Source organism: Apodemus sylvaticus, chromosome 22, assembly GCF_947179515.1.
Source record: "Apodemus sylvaticus chromosome 22, mApoSyl1.1, whole genome shotgun sequence".
Lineage (NCBI taxonomy): Eukaryota > Metazoa > Chordata > Mammalia > Rodentia > Muridae > Apodemus > Apodemus sylvaticus.
This window is the reverse complement of record NC_067493.1, coordinates 21,106,130-21,122,139: the sequence shown is the minus strand read 5'-3', so window position 1 is coordinate 21,122,139 and position 16,010 is coordinate 21,106,130. Positions and strand designations below refer to the sequence as shown.

The following is a 16,010-nucleotide window of genomic DNA, read 5'->3' as shown; positions in this document are numbered from 1 at the left end:
CAATCCTCAGTTCCCATGTAAAAAGGCAGGTGGGCAGCAAACCCCTGTAACCACAACACTGTGAATTGTTGGGACCTCCTAGCTGCCAACTTAGCCCCACGTTTGATAAAAGACCCTGTCTCCAGGAAATAAAGCAGAGAAGGATTGCATAAGACACTGTGTGCCTTTGTCTCTTCTCTGTACACACACCTAGGGGTGTGCACATGTGCACATACTCCTGCACATGCATGTACCACACAAAGAAGATAAAAATCTGGAAGTTATTTTTTTATGGTTTTTCAAGACAGGATTTCTCTGCATTGCCCTGCCTGCCCTGGAATCTATGATGGAGACTAGACTGGCCTTGAACTCACAGAGATGCAACCCCATCTCCTCCCAAGTGCAAGGATTAAAGGCACACTCCAACACCGCCTAGCTATGAGTGATTTTTAAGTACATAAAAGAATGAAGAGGACCAATGCATTTGTACAGAGAGGCTTTCCCCAGAAGCTACTTACACATCACACAAAGGAAAGGTAAATCTTTACCATGGATTAGGCTAGAGAAGACATGTCCAACACAGGCTCCCAAAGAGGTTCAGCACCACTTGGATACATGCCCTCCCAACAGGATGTTAAGGCACAGATGTCTAGGAAGAGCACTAAGAATGCATGCTGGCAAAGACACAAACACCACCTGTGCTCCCTCAGGTTATAAACAGACCACAGGAGACATACATCATGATCACCCTTCATGCTAGGGGCATACTTTTGCACATGTGCATCCCGAAAATTCCATGTTGATAATAGCTACTTCTGTTGTTTGACAACAGAGGTATCCCTCTACCAAGAAAAACCTCCTTACATATTTTATGAGCAACCCACCCACTCCCTGAGAGCTTCCTTGTCCATCAACCTGGAAGGGTTTGCTTACCTTTATGAGACTCTTTGTCTTTGGTATTATTATGAGCATTCATCATCAGCTGAAGAAAGTCCACTCGGTGCTGGAAACAGAAAGAAAGGTTGCAAAAATGGATGATCAATGCTAAAGTCAGAGGTCAGAGGTAGATCAGGAATGCAGAAACTTAATTATCTTCTTTCTGACAATGTAGTTCCCTTAAATTCATTTCATAACTGTGGCTCTGGTTGCTTGAGTCATCATGGAAAAAAAGCCGGAAATGGATCAGCTGGGAAGAATCTAGATTCCACATCAACCACTTTTACAATAAATTACAATACAACTTTAAACAATCACTTTTATTCTTAGAAAATGTTTTTGAAGGAGAGGAAAAAATATTCCCCCTTTTGATCATTTTTAATTGTTATTGGAGAGTTTCATACATGTACACAATTAGATATGATCATCTCCAATCCACTGTTTCCTCCAAACAATTCCTTCTATATCATCTGTAACATTTCTTCCTCCATACTCCATGCCCTCTTCTTAATCACCCACTAAGTCCAACTAGGAAGGCTCACTTGGACATGCCTGCAGGGCCATCTACTAGTGCATGGGAAACCTACCTGTGTCCACACCCCTACAAACACAGCTATCAACTGCCAACTGTTCCTCAGCAAAGGACAGAGCTTGGAGAGATCCTTTCCCAGGTATGCAGGAGTTCTGACAGTCTTGATCATGTTCAGGTCTTGTGCCATGCCAATGCTTTTTCATTCCTTATGTGGGATGTTCTAGTTTTCATTCCTATTGCTAAGGGTCGATTCCTGGCTTATTATCAATCAACTTTTTAAAAATTCAACTTCTCTTCCCTGAGAAAATATATTCTTTCTCTCTCTCTAAAGCTAGCCTTTTCTACATGCCATTAGCACACAGCTCACTTGTTCACAGCCCAACATGTAATCAAACTATGAGCCTCTCATGAAACTACCATGTTTTACCTTCTGCTTAGCATCCAGGCGGTTTTCCTTCATTCTGTCCACAAATTTTTTGAAAAATGCTATTGAATCCTTTGGGAACATGCAGATATTTAACATCTCATAGATTGGGGTGAGAAATGGGAAGAGTACTGGGGAAAAAAAGGATGTTTTAATTGAAATGGAAGTTTCATTTAAAGAAATCATAAAGCAATCTGTATAAGAAGTCACCAATTTCTCAACCAGAAGTCATTCTCTCTGTGACCTTGTTTACACTGGGTCAGCACCATACTTCTTCTGTGCTTTGGAGTAGCCAAAGCTGCAACCTGATTCTTAAATTTAACTGTGCTCCTGGACTTCATATGGATTCAGAAAGAAAGTTCAGGCGCCATTAAGATGGCTCAACAGCTAAAGGTTTCCTCAGAGAAGCCCAACAGCCTGAGCTTGATCCCTGGATCCCACTCTGTTGAAGGTAAGAACCAACTGCTGTAGGTGTCCTCTGACCTCCACATGCCAAACAGTCACCAAGGCATGTGCATGCATACACATACGAACAGCCAAGACTACACAGAGAACCCTGTCTCAAAAAATCAAAAACAAAAACAACAACAAAAACAAACAAAAAAACAAAAAACCCATGCACAAAGACAGGTGGCCAAAAAGCAGGAAGAATTAAAACTCATATACTCTGCCACACTTCCAGATTTAAACCTATATCAACAAATATATAGACAGGTCTAAATGTAGATATCATACAATGCTTAAAAGGAGACACAGAGACTATTAGGTGACAAGGATGGAATGTGGGTATAGGGATGTATGAGATGGATATGAAAATATAATTGACAAGGAAAGTATTAAAACCCTAAATGACACAACATGGTTAATTATACCAAGAATGTATACAAAAAAAAAAAAAAAAAAAAACCAGTTGGCACTCCCACAAGAGCCAGGTTTGATTTCCAACATCTACATGGTTGCTCTCAACCACCGGTAACTGCAATACAAGGAGATTTAAGAGCCCAATATGCCCTCTTTAGGCACTTCATGCATGTAGGCAAAACACCCATACACAGAAAATAAAAATAAATAAATCTTATAAAAATGATAAAGCAATTAAGCTATGTAAGAGAAGATCTGCCACGGCAGGGTAGTGCATGTCTGTAATCTCTGCACTCAGAAGGCAGGGGCAGGTTGAGTTAGGTGAGTTCAAAACCAGACTAGTCTACAGCCTGAGTTCTGGGATACAGAAACATAGACAGGAAAAACCCTGACCCTAAAAATTTAGAGAAGACAGAGACAGAGAAAGAGTTGAAGCTGATCTAAAATCACACATTGCAACATCTAAGTCCTGCATTTATGGCAGACATTTATATATAAAGAAGCCACAGGTACTATAGACAATGTATGTTCAGTTGCTTAATATGTTGAAAATTCAGTTATGCTGGGTAGTGGTGGTACACGCCTTAAATCCCAGCATTTGGGAGGAAGAGGCAGGCAGATTTCTGAGTTCAAGGCCAGAACTACAGAGTGAGTGCCAGGACAGCCAGGGCTATACAGAGAAATCCTGTCTCGAAAAAACCAAAAAAAAAAAAAAAAAAAAAAAAAAAAAAAAAAAAAAAAAAAGAAAGAAAGAAAGAAAGAAAGAAAAAGAAAAAAAGAAAGAAAAATTCAGTTACTTTTTGACTCAGCAATGCTGATTCTGAATGTGACCCCCAAAACATAAAACTAAATATTTAAACATAACTTTGTATATGAAAGCTCATGACAGAGAAATTCTCGGCAAATGTGTGAAACTAACTTCCATGTCCATTAACAGATAGGGAGTATAATTTGCTCCCTGGACAAATACACAGAACACAGTGACACTTGATTCATTTAATATTGTGCTTAATAAAAGAGGCCTGTCCCAGAGACCACAGAGTCTATGATCCCATTGATGTGAAATGCCCAGAATGCTCAGATACAGAGGAAGTGAACTGGTGGTTGCGTAGGTCAAGATTGCTTGAAAGTTCCAATGTGGCTACAACGAAGTCCCCTGTGATTGACATTGGTAATAGGCCAGGTGCCCTTCAGTCAGTGCTGATCCCTAAGAGATCAGAGTACTGAGAATAAGGGACTGTTGAGTCCTGAGGCCTAAATGGAGCATCTATATCAGCACCCCTACCCATGAAGGCTCAAGGGACATCATGAAACAGGGTGTGGCACTAAAGTCAGAGGCAGGAACAGGGAGTGTGAAATTCCATATCTAAGACATGGCATGAGCTTCTCCTAAACTGACCTCCTGCAGCAGATGAAGCCAGTTATACAGGTCAGCCTCCTAGCAGGCAGCACTGAATGGACTCAACTGGATACCACAGCAGAGAAAGGGAGAGGAAATTGGGAGGAAGATGTGTCTCAGTGTCTAAGTGGTGTGGGAAGTAAGAGTTAGGGGTGGGGGTAATCAAGACAGATGGGATGCATGTATGATATTGCGACCATGGAGAGTTCTGGACTTACAGAGTGCCAAATTTGTATTTATACAAATGAAAGAAATCTAAAATAAAACCAGGGCTCGGAGGTGCACACTGTAATTGCAGCCCTCAGGAGGCAGAGGCAGAGGCAGAGGGATCACTCTAAGTGCAAAGGCAGCCATTTCCAGGCCAGCTAGAGCTACATGGTGAGACCCTCTCTCAAAGAAAAAGGAAGTTCAAAACCAGAAATAATTGGGCGACATGTCTTCGAATGCTCTCAAAATACTGAGCTGTGCCTTTAGGGGAGGAATTACACAACAGGTGAACTACACAGCACTAGAGCCGACCGTTTGGGGAAAGTGAGAAAGAAGAAACGGACAAACATGGCCACAGACAAGAACAATGATCAGAAGACAGAACCGCCCACTCACCTACAGACAAGAACAACGGGTCAAAAAAATCAAGTCTTAAGAGCTTCTTGGTTTTCTCCACAAAAGGATCATTAGGGTTGTTGAGGGAATCAACGTTCACTCCAAATGATGTGCTGGTGATCACATCCATGCTGTAGGCACCTAATGCTCTGAGGAGAAAAAGGTGGGGGAATTTAACATATGCATCAGAGAGTGGGAAAGAATTCTCAGGGAACAGACAAAGAAAGCCCCCTCAGTATAGACTAAGCTCTTCCCAGCCTTCCCAGCCTCTACACCTGCAAATTTCTGACTCGCATGCTTCTTCCTTTTAAACTGTCTATAATGTCATCTACTGTCAAAGGGGCAAGGACAAGCAGTTGGACCTTCTGAGCTGCACCCCAGATGCCCTTCCTCTCCCAGAAATACTGTGAAGGACTTACTGTTTCACAGTTATAGGCTTGCCTTTCTCTGCCTCTTGCCTCAAGTATTTTACCAAAATGTCTCCATACTGTTCCATGACAGGGAACATCTAAACAAAACAGAAAAGCATCCACAGTTAGGATGGGGACTCCAGTCACACAGGCTGCAGTTAAAAGAATTTCACTCACCTCCTTGAGTTTTCCACTGGTGAATGTGGGGGAGAGCAAGGCTCGAACTCTCTTCCATTCCTCATCCTTAGCTATGGAGACAGCTTTGCTCATGATCCCCACTGGGCCAAAATCCTAGAGTCAGAAAAAAAACAAAAACAACCTCAGAATACCTCACAGCCTATGAGAAATCACCTGTGCACTCAGCTTCCTATTGTGGTTCCAAGCCTTTATATTCCAGGATCCTTAAATGGACATTGTTCTGTGGTTGGAAAACTACATCTAGGGGTTGAGGAGAAGATGCAAACAAGACTTAGTCAATCTCCAGAGCTGTGCAGATGGCATTTGACTTGGAGAAAGATAGAAAGTTAATTTTACATCAGACAAGTTCTCCAGCTTTGTATTTACAACATGAGCAATGCGAAAAGGCTATCTTCATATACTGTGTGTCTGTCTGTCTATCTCTCTCTCTGTGTGTGTGTGTGTGTGTGTGTGTGTACATGTGAATGCTAGTGGATGTTGGACGGTAAAAGTAGCTTGGTCCCCGGTTGAGCTAAGACTTGAAGCCCTGGAAATTCCGAAGGTACTGAAGACACTTCGCCTGTTCGAGAGCACCAGGCCCCTGTCACTAGCCACAGTACCCCCACCCCTAGATTTTTGGCCATCAGTCACATAAGGGCAATGCCTTAAGCCCCTGCACATGTAGAGGACATGACCTGTGGTCACACAGGCTCAAGACAGATCTCCATTTTAACAAGGTACCTAAAGTCCTAGAGGGTTTATCCAATAAGCAGTCCTTCCCAGCCACTCCTCCCTGCAAAAGGTATTTAACCTCAGGCCCACACTGAGAAGTGGGGTAAGGTTTTATGCATGTACTTTCCTCCAGGACAATAAATGCCTTAAAACCATAGCCTGCCTCTTTTCATCAGTATCTGCCTTGGGGAGCCATGGAGAAGGCCTTTGTCTATGGAGCCATTGTCTAGTCTCCTGAAGAAGGCCTCTCTCTGCTCCCAGCCATGGCCGCCACCTAGCCTAAGCTGAAGCCTGCCACCAGCCATGACGCCAAAGACTCTACTCGCTGGACCAGACAGAGCTCCCCTCTTCCCACCCCACCCCCATCCCAGGCTTGATCCAGCCTGTGGGGGCCCCACTCTGTTCTCAGCTCTTCCTCCATTTCCAGTGGTGCCTGGATGTCCAAGAGCCTGAGAACCAGACAGCTCCAGCCTCTTTGCAAACTCGAGGACCACTGAGTCAGCTCTGGCTGTCCCACACCTCAGACTGTGCTTTCCCACCCCAGGAGTGGTGTCCTGAGGCTTCGCTATACCAGACATCCACCTGGCAACAGCATGGGGTAAGTAAGCATGGTCAATTTCCCTCATCCTGAATCTCTGAGCAACTGTGTCCTGCATGGATTGGACTCAGGACCCCCATAACCCTACAGTTACACATGCCTGTATGTGCTCATATGGAGACCAGAGGTCAGGTATCTTTCTCTATAGGTCTCTATGGCATTTTTGTGGCCATATATGAATCTAGAAGGCTCTGGTTTGGCTAGAGTCGCTAGCAAACAAGCCCCTGGGATCTACCTGTTTCCACATGCAGCGCTAGAGTCACACAGGAACACTGCTCTGCCCAACTTTCTTGTAGATGCTGAGGATCCAAACTCAGGTCCTTTCCCCACTGATCAAGCCATTCTCCTAGGCCTGGGACCCTTAAATGTTTGATATTTGGGTTTTTGTAATTTACTATTGTATGGGTTTGACCTAATGTTACTTGTGTTATTTTGTTAATTTTTATCTTTAAATCTGCTCACAGGAACATCTGCATATAAGGCCCTGAAGGATAGTGCCCCCCAGTTGGCTCCAGTTAGAAAATAAAGGAGCCAGCAGCCAACGCCTAGGTAGAACAGACAGAATCGGGTCTTTTAGGATTCCAGGGCTTGGGAAAGAAAGGAGGAAGAGGCAGAATCACCATGAGAGGGGCATAGGACAGACCAACCACGTAAGAACTCAGGTAAGTGGCTCTAGTGGCCATGTTTCCAATTGGGTCTGCAGTAGCAGAGATGAAATATAGATTTTAAAGAATATTAACTCCAGAAGATCAAGGTGGAGTGTTTGCTAGCCTCAGGAAAGATTAGAAGTGCCCAACCATTAAGCTAGTCAAGGTATATTAAAATTAACTGGCTAGTGTGTGTGTGTATGTGTGTGTGTGTGTTTACATTTGTGTGTCTGTCAGTCTGTCTGTCTCTGTCTTTATGTGTTATGTCTGTCTCTATGCATGTGTCTGTATGTGTGTGTTTCTATATATCTGTCTCTGTATGTGTGTGGCTGTGTGTGTATTTGTTTCTGTGTATGTATGTCTCTATGTATGTGTCTGTCTCTGTGTGTGTGTCTTTGTATGTGTATGTCTTTGTGTGTGTATCTGTCTGTCTGCATGGGTCTCTTTCCCCTCTGTGTGTGTGTTTCTCTGCATATGAGTATACACATGAATGCTAGTGCACATGACCATGTGTGCTCATGTGGAGACCAGAGGTCAGCCATCTTTCTCTATTTTTCTATGGTGTTTTTGAGGCAAGGTTTCCCCTCACATCTAGAAGGCTCTGGTTTGGCTAAGTAGCTAGAAAGCAAGCCCCTAGGGGGCAAATGGATGGAAGTAGAAAATATCATCCTCACTGAAGTAGCCCAGGCCCCAAAAGACCTGCATGGTGTGTACTCCCTTATGAGTGAACGTTAGCCACAAAATACAGGGTAACCATGCTACAATCCACAGACCAAAAGAAACTCAGTAATCAGGAGGACCCAAGCGAGGAGGCAAAACCTCACAGAAAGGAAATCAGAATAGACTTGGGAGATAGAGGGAAGGAACTGGATGGGAGAGGGAGTGGAGAGGGGAATGGGGGAAGAGGATCAAGTGTTGGGGGACAGAGAGGGCTGGGAGAGATAACAGGAATAGGTAGTGGGCATATCTGGGACTAGCCAGAATCCTGGAATGGTGTAGGTTCTGAGAAGTCTTTGGGAAAAACCCTAGCTAAGACTCCTAGTAGCTGTGAATAAGAGACTGAAGTGGCCAACTCCTGTAAACACGCAAGAATTCCGGACGAGGTAGGGGGCACTTCAAGTCACACACAAAACCACCCACCCGAAAACTGTCTCACTAAAAGCCGTGCAAGGATAAAGATGAATGAATGACCAAGTAATGACTAACCAAACTTGAGACCCATGCAGTGAGAGACACTATAAATGACAATCAGCTTTCAGACTCACTCTTGAGAGGCTTCATCCAACAACAGATGGAAACAGATGCAGAGACCCTCAGGCATACATCATCCACAACTTGGGGAGTCATGTGGATGAGTCGGGGATAAGACTGAGTGAGCCAGAAGGGTCAGGGACCCCAAAGAAAACATACAGAGTCAACTAACCTGTCCATGGGGGCTCACAGGGCCTGAACCACAAACAAACTGCTTACAGGGGCTGGACTTAGGCTCCTTATATATTACTGGCTTATGTTCAGCTTGGTCTTTGTGTAGGCCCCCTAACAATTAGAGCTGGGCTGTCTCTGAATTGGTTGTCTGACACTGGATCTTCCTCCTGCTAGCTGGACTGCCTGGTTGGGCCTCACTGGGAGAGGATGCATTTAATCCTGCTGCTGTTGCTAGAAGTCCCAGGGCAAGGTGAGACACAGTGGGGAGTTCCTCTTCTCTGAGGAGAAGGAGATGGGGCAGTGGGGGAGCAATCAGTAAGAGTTGGACTGGGAGGAAAGAAGGGAGGGGAGCTGCAATCAGGATATAAAATGAATAAATAAATTAATCAATGAAAAAACAGTGTGACCTACCGGTCGGTTTGTGAAAACTGAAAAGCATTCTTTCACCAGCACATTCTTAATCATCTCTGTGTCCGTGATGGCAAACAGAGGCATCTGACCATCAAACAACCTGTGTGGTGAAGACAGCTGATGAACCAGGTTCTGACATGAGAGCCACACCCAGACATTGATCCTAATGCTGCAGGACCCGCACTCTGCCTTATACAATACAGGGTCACAGGAGTTCCCAGTTCAGTTTAGGGTTTCTGATCATGTACACAATGGAGTCTCTGTAAAATGATAGGTAATGTCATCCAAGACCCAGTGAGTCACTTAAAGGCAAAACAACTCTATATGGCAGCACACTTAGAAATAACAAGTGGAAATTTGCAAAGTCTAGATGTGTACCTGTGAAAATTGCCTATACCATTTTCTATGAATTCTCATTTGAAATAGTGCAAGAAGCTGGAGCGGTGGCTCCATAGTTAGAAGCACATACTGCTCTTACAGAGGACCCAATGGGTTCCTAACACCCACATTGGGAAGCTCACAACCACCTCTAACACCAGCTCCAGGGATACCCAATACCTCTGGAGTACACCGGAGTCAGAGGCAAGCAGGCTGGCCTCTGAGTTCAAGGCCAGCCTGTTTACAAAGCACGTCCAGGACAACAAGGGCTACACAGAGAGGAACTCTGACTTGAAAAAGGAAAAAAGAAATTAACTGAAAAATACTGTAATGTGTCAAATGTGGTGTTGGGATGCAGCTCAGTCTTAGGATGCCTGCCTAGGGTGCAGACCCTGGTTTTGATACATTGAGATGAAAACACAGAATTCAACTGAGGCGCCTCCTGTATGGAAGACAGGGCAGGAAGAGCATGAGAACCAGGAAGCAGAGGGGAGAGCTGCACAGACTGCCTTCAGTTCTCCTGAATTCACTGCAGCTGGGATCACATCCACACACTGTGAGCATGACTGTCAACATTCCAGCAGAAGGTTTAAGGTCCTGACCCTGCCTGAGGATTTGCACACAGCTAGTTCCTGGAGGGGGGAAACAAAATGGCTCAAAGGTAGAGGCACCTGATGATGTCAACTAGGAGCTATATGGTGGAAAGAGAACAGACTGGCACAAGCTGTCATCAGATACACACTTTTACCAAAAATCTTGTGGGTGGGGGGGTGGTTAGGAGCTGGCACAACAGATAAAGGCACTAATGATCTGAGTTCAGTACCCTGGAAGTAGAGAGCTAACTTCCACAAGTTATCCTCTGGCCTACATGTATGTACCAGGATACATGTCCCAGTTCCAGGGAAAAAAAGTTGATGTAAAATAAAATATAAACAACAGCAAACTCTGTATATGCACACAGGAATTTTTTTATGCTACTCATGAATTATTTACCAAGCCCTTAGCTAGGTCATCAACCCTCACCCCTACTGTGAAATGGAATACTAAAGTCAATTTAAAAAACGTGAAGAAATGTGGGCTTCTATATGGAAATGAGCAGTGTGGCAAGGAGACGGAACAAGACATTTGCCAGAGCAGATCAGAGGGACCTGAAGCAATGCATGTTATGTCAGGAAAAGGAAGACTCAGAGGAGAAAACAAATTAGAAGAGGACACTGGATAAAACACAAGGTCTGGCGAGATACTCGGGGGCCAAATACTCGCAGAGGACTAGAGAGAGGGGAGAGAGAAGGAGGTAGAGGCTGTGTGAGGGGAATAGGGAGGGGGCAGGTACCAGGTTGCAAAATGAATAAATAAATAAATTAATAAGAAAAAAAAAGCTCAAGTCCATGGAACATCAAAGCCTGTCAAAAAGCCACAGTGTGCAATGTTCTCATGTCAATTGACATTTGAACCCTGGCACTTAATGACATGCGGTATCACCTTTATACAAGGCTACATTGAGGCTGGCATCATCCTTACACAAGTGGAGTGCCTTCTTCTAAAAACAGTTAACTCAATGGAACTTTCCAGAATACTCACCCCCATATTTTTCCATACTTTTTATAGCACTCAGTGTCGAATTTCCATAAACCCTGGAAAGAGAAATAGCATGAAATCCATTATTGTCCTGTATGTACTGACCCTTCTGTACCCAGAGCACCAAAACCCACAAATACCATGAAGTCAGATTTATTGTCTCTGAAATGTTTGACACATCAAGAGCAGGATGGGTCAGTGGGAAAGGGCAGAATGAGTGCAGGACATGTGACATACCCTGTGGCCTCTACATGCCAACTGATGGACAGAGACATGTACATGGACAACACACACACACACACACACACACACACACACCCTAATAATGATGATGAAAAGGATTGTGATGATAATTAACACAAGTGCTTTAAAGAATGTGCAAGGTAAGCACAGAACCTGTAGGAAGAAAATCCTGAGCAGACAACAACACAAGCTTTGCCACTCAGCTCTGGGCGTGAGCTTGGGAATGTCTGTCTGGAGGACTGACCATGGGCCAGGCACAAAGCAGGTTAGTCACAAATGATTCACATAGACTTAGAACCTACACGGCATATTACATAATTTTCTAGTAATTTTGCTAAATCCTCCATTCGCTAATTGCTTTTAGCAAACCTTTAAAAGAAAATAAAATTGCATTATGTAGAAAAGTAAGATAATTGACAACTCCCATCCTGTCTCAGATATTTTCACTTGCTACTCAGAGTCATACATAAGTTTACTGCTTTTAAAAGAAGAAAGGCAGCTGTGGATGCATTAAAAAAAAAAAAAACTTAAATATGTCATAAGGCCTGGAGATGTGGCTCAGTGGTTAAGAGAACTGGTTGACCTTGCAGAGGGTCCAAGTTCAATCCCCAGAACCCACATCCTCCATCTCACATCTATGTCTTACTTAGGTCCAGGGAATCCACCACCCTCTTCTGTCCTCCATAGCTATTGCACTCATGTGCACAAATATACACATACAACCGTATACACACAAAATCTTTCTAAATGAATCAGTCACTAACCAGAACCCCAGTACCTAAATGAAGAGAGAAGCTAAATGCTCTAGTTCTGAAGAACCCAAACATGAATGGTACATGCTGGTCTACTGCTACAGAAAAACCTTCATGGGTTCAAAGATTAAGCAGAGAACTCAAGTTACAAAAAGCCTCCCAAATGTGGGGGACGGGGGTCTGTGATAAGCTGATGCTTCAGGAATATTCAGAGAAAAGAACAGTCTCACTCATAAGACCTCGTACAAAGATCATTTTAATCTAGTAAATACAGATTGGTGTCCTAGAAGTTGGAAACCCCTTCAAGATTTTCTCCAAATAGCAACAGCAGTGCCTTCCTGGACTCTACACTGAGCAAGAAACAAACTCTTCCTTTACTGCTCACAAGATCCGAGCATCATGTCCGCGGCATCAAGACTGAATGAGACAGAGATCTGGGCATTTTACTCAAGGTGAATGTCAATAAATAAACACTAGGGCAGTGACATGGCTCCGAATGAAAAGGAACTTGTCACCAAGCCTGATAACCTGAGCTCCATCACTAGGAATAAGATGTTTGGAAGAGAAAACTGACTCCCACAAACTGTGCTCTGACCGACATACGCCTATTACGGAATATACACACCCTCACCCAAAAATAAATAAATGAGGGGCTGACAAATGGGAGCTATGGAGATGCTTCAGTGGGAAAAGCACCCTGCGGAAACCAGAATTTGACTCCCCAAGGTCTGTGTAAATGCCTGGCAGGAGGTAATAGAAGCAGCTTGTAAGAGTCAGAGACAGGGGAACCCGGAGAGAAAGCTGGCTAGCTATACTAGTCAAGTAAGAGAGAGCTGGGTCAAAGTGAGAGACTGCCTCAAAGGACCAAGTGCAGAGACACACAGTGTCAACCTCTGACCTCCTCATACACACACATATACCTAAATATATCCATGGGCACTCACACAAATGCAAATGCCTGGATACACTCTATAAAAGTATATATATATATATACACACACACAAACACACTATTAAGTTTTAAGTTGGCAATAGAGCATCAGGGCACTTGCAAACATTCTCAAGAATTGAGAGAAGACGCAGTATGAAGGCCTGAAGTCTCAGGGTTTCCTCATAAGGAACATTTAATAGAACTAAGCCATTATTGGCCACAAGCAGAAGCCATATGGAAAACTCAGTCAACACTCACCTTATAGTAATTCAGCAAAGTGCCTAAAAAAGGCAGAGGTTTGGGCCCAGGAATTCCCTGTTTCTTAAAAATTCCATGTGTACGGGTTCCATATCTATAAAGGGAAACAGAAAGACTTGTATTCACACACAGAGAAGAGAGGAAACAAGCAAGACCATCATCAAAAACTGAAACAAATCAACAACTTGGCTCCCTCTCCAGTTCCCAGAGAGCTTTGGGAATGGTGAGTTTGCATGTCAGTCCATTGTTGGTATCCATGTCTGCTGAGTTCCCATGGATCTAGGGATAACTAACACTAAGTCATACCTACTATAACTCATATCCATAAACTAGCAGGGGATGTTTTCATGCACTGTGTAGTCAATTACTGATTCCTATACCCAGAGATCCAGTACAGTTCAGCCTTTCGTACTGTATTATCATGAAGCATCTCCTGAGTCAGTATTTTGTAAACACTGTTCTCAACCATCTTCTGATTGGTCAAATCAAGGGTACAACAGCATATAGCTGGGCAGGAGAGAAAAGGGTGGGACTTCTGTGTCCAGAAAAAGGAAAAGGATCTCAAGTGGGACCTGGGGACTCAGTAATCGAGACACAATGAAGAAGGAGGTGCCAGAGCAAGACTACGATGGCAGGGTTGGGAAGTAGGCTGGGAAGTTGGCCAGGCCAGCACAGTCCGGTTAGAAGAACTCATAATCTGCTGAGATTAGTGACTGAAGGTTTAAAATTATATTTATAAAGGTCTCTGTGTCATTATACAAACCAAGAGTAGGCATAGAACACCCCATATGTTTACAGTAAACCTCAAAAGAAGGCATTAAAGAAGAGTGGGGGGGATCCAATGGATCCTCAAAATGTCAGTATGAACTTTAATAAGAGTTACTACCACTGGGGCTGTAACTCAGAAGTAAAGAGTTTGCCTGGCATATATAAGCTCTGGCTTGATCCTCCATACTGCCAAAACATTAAAACACAAAATTAACTCGGTTGCCATTCCATTTGGAGCCTTCAGGATGACTCCGTAGGCAAGGCACTGACTGATAGTGTTGATAATCTGAGTTTGGTCTTCAGGACCCACATGATGATAGGAGACAACTGTCCCTGTAAAGTTGTCCTCTGACCTACATACAGACACACACATACACACACTGTAGCATGCGATGGCCCTAACAACAGTAAATAAAAACATGAAATTTTGAAAACTGAGACCTTGATACAGTCCAGATATGGGCAATGTCACCAGTGTGAAAGAATCTCCTGTATCCGAGTGGTGTAAAGAATGCTCCGAGTTATCTCTGATTGGGTAATAAAAGACTGAAGAGTAAGTGACTTTGGAGAGGACAAGTTGTAGGCAACAAGGCAGGTGAGGGTCCAGGAGAATAAGGACCAGGAGGCAGGTAGAGGAAGAAGAAGGTCTCCATGAGGTCAGGCCTGAGAAGGAGTCACCATGGGCGCTCACCATGAGGACACACATGTAGTAGAGCTAGTCAGAGAATGAGTCACACAGCGAGTAAAATGGAGCCCATGGCTGGGATGTAGATGCCTTTGTGGGTTAGAATAGATTAGAACCTGCACAGTCACAGTGCATAAAGCTTGCTAATAAACTTAATAGGTCTCGATTATTTAGCAGTTAGCCAGGCTAGAAAGCTGCCACCTTTAAATACCATCCTAGCTATGCCCGTGGAAGGAGTCCGATCCCCTGGAGTTGTGAGTTAGAGATGATTCTGAGTTGCATGTAGATGCTGGGGATCAAATTGGGGTCCTCTGAAAGAGCAGCCAGTGCCCTTAACCACTGAGCCATCATCTCTCCAGCCCCTGCTTCTGATATCATCTTGATTCTCCCAATAATAACAGAAGAGAGGTCTGAGTATCACCCTAACACTGATGACATGAGATGGGAAGGATCTGTGAAGATCACTCACCGGTAGAGGAGCACCAGGATAATTGCCAGGAGCGCCCAGGTTTCCAGTGAGAGAGCAGGAACCAGGTCCATCCCTGCTTGTCTGTCAGCCGTTTACTCCTCTGTGTTCTCTCTCCAGCTGTGTGTGTGACCCTCTCAGGGATTCTCTTCTGCCCACTCTGCTGCACTGAGAACAGCCTGCAGTATTTATATGCTGGGAAGATGGGTGGCACTAGGGATCCGGCCAATAGATGAATCACCTCTGCATCACCTGGACTTTGGTACTCTCTTCTCCTAGACAGTTCATTGAGTTTATCTACAGCCTATTTTGACCACCTTTGAGCTAACGTTCTGTGTGACATCAGCAAACAACAGTGCCATACAGGTAAGATCAAAGGTTCTTGGTTTCTATCAGAAATTCAAGCAAATTCAATAACATGAAATATCCTGTCACCAAGGCTGGCGTCATTCAAAAATACACAATCAGTAGAAGCACGGGAATCAGAAATGCAAAGATAATGTTCAAAGCCACATAATGTGTTTGAGACCAGCCTGGGATATGGGAGACCATGCCTCAGAAAAATTCGTCTGATAAATCTATCCACCACTTCAACACCTGCCATCCCTTGGCTATGGTGCCAGTGAGAAAGAGACAGGCCTGCCACTCACTGCTAAGAGATAGGGAGATAGTGTACTTTGTTGTGACCCACTGGTGACTGGTGACTGACTGGTGACCCACAGTCTCTAATGGATAGTTCCAAACCCACAGTCACACATCTGGCACTAGATAAAGGACACAAAACAAGTCATAAATATGGTAAGAAGATTTGCAGGAA

The 16,010-nt window shown here is 44.0% G+C and overlaps 1 protein-coding gene across 1 annotated transcript in view; it reads right to left on the bottom strand.

Moving 5' to 3' along the window:
* The window catches only part of LOC127673009 (cytochrome P450 3A11-like), a 32,810-nt gene extending 17,543 nt beyond the window's left edge, over nucleotides 1-15,267 (bottom strand). Inside the window, exons 1-9 of the mRNA XM_052168523.1 lie at nucleotides 15,197-15,267; nucleotides 13,275-13,368; nucleotides 11,094-11,146; nucleotides 9,135-9,234; nucleotides 5,322-5,435; nucleotides 5,154-5,242; nucleotides 4,735-4,883; nucleotides 1,875-2,002; nucleotides 913-982 (exon numbers count right to left, since the gene is read on the bottom strand). Of these exons, the coding sequence (XP_052024483.1) occupies nucleotides 913-982; nucleotides 1,875-2,002; nucleotides 4,735-4,883; nucleotides 5,154-5,242; nucleotides 5,322-5,435; nucleotides 9,135-9,234; nucleotides 11,094-11,146; nucleotides 13,275-13,368; nucleotides 15,197-15,267 (868 nt within the window). The remainder of the gene's footprint in view (nucleotides 1-912; nucleotides 983-1,874; nucleotides 2,003-4,734; nucleotides 4,884-5,153; nucleotides 5,243-5,321; nucleotides 5,436-9,134; nucleotides 9,235-11,093; nucleotides 11,147-13,274; nucleotides 13,369-15,196) is intronic.
* Between the last annotated feature and the right edge of the window lie 743 nt (nucleotides 15,268-16,010).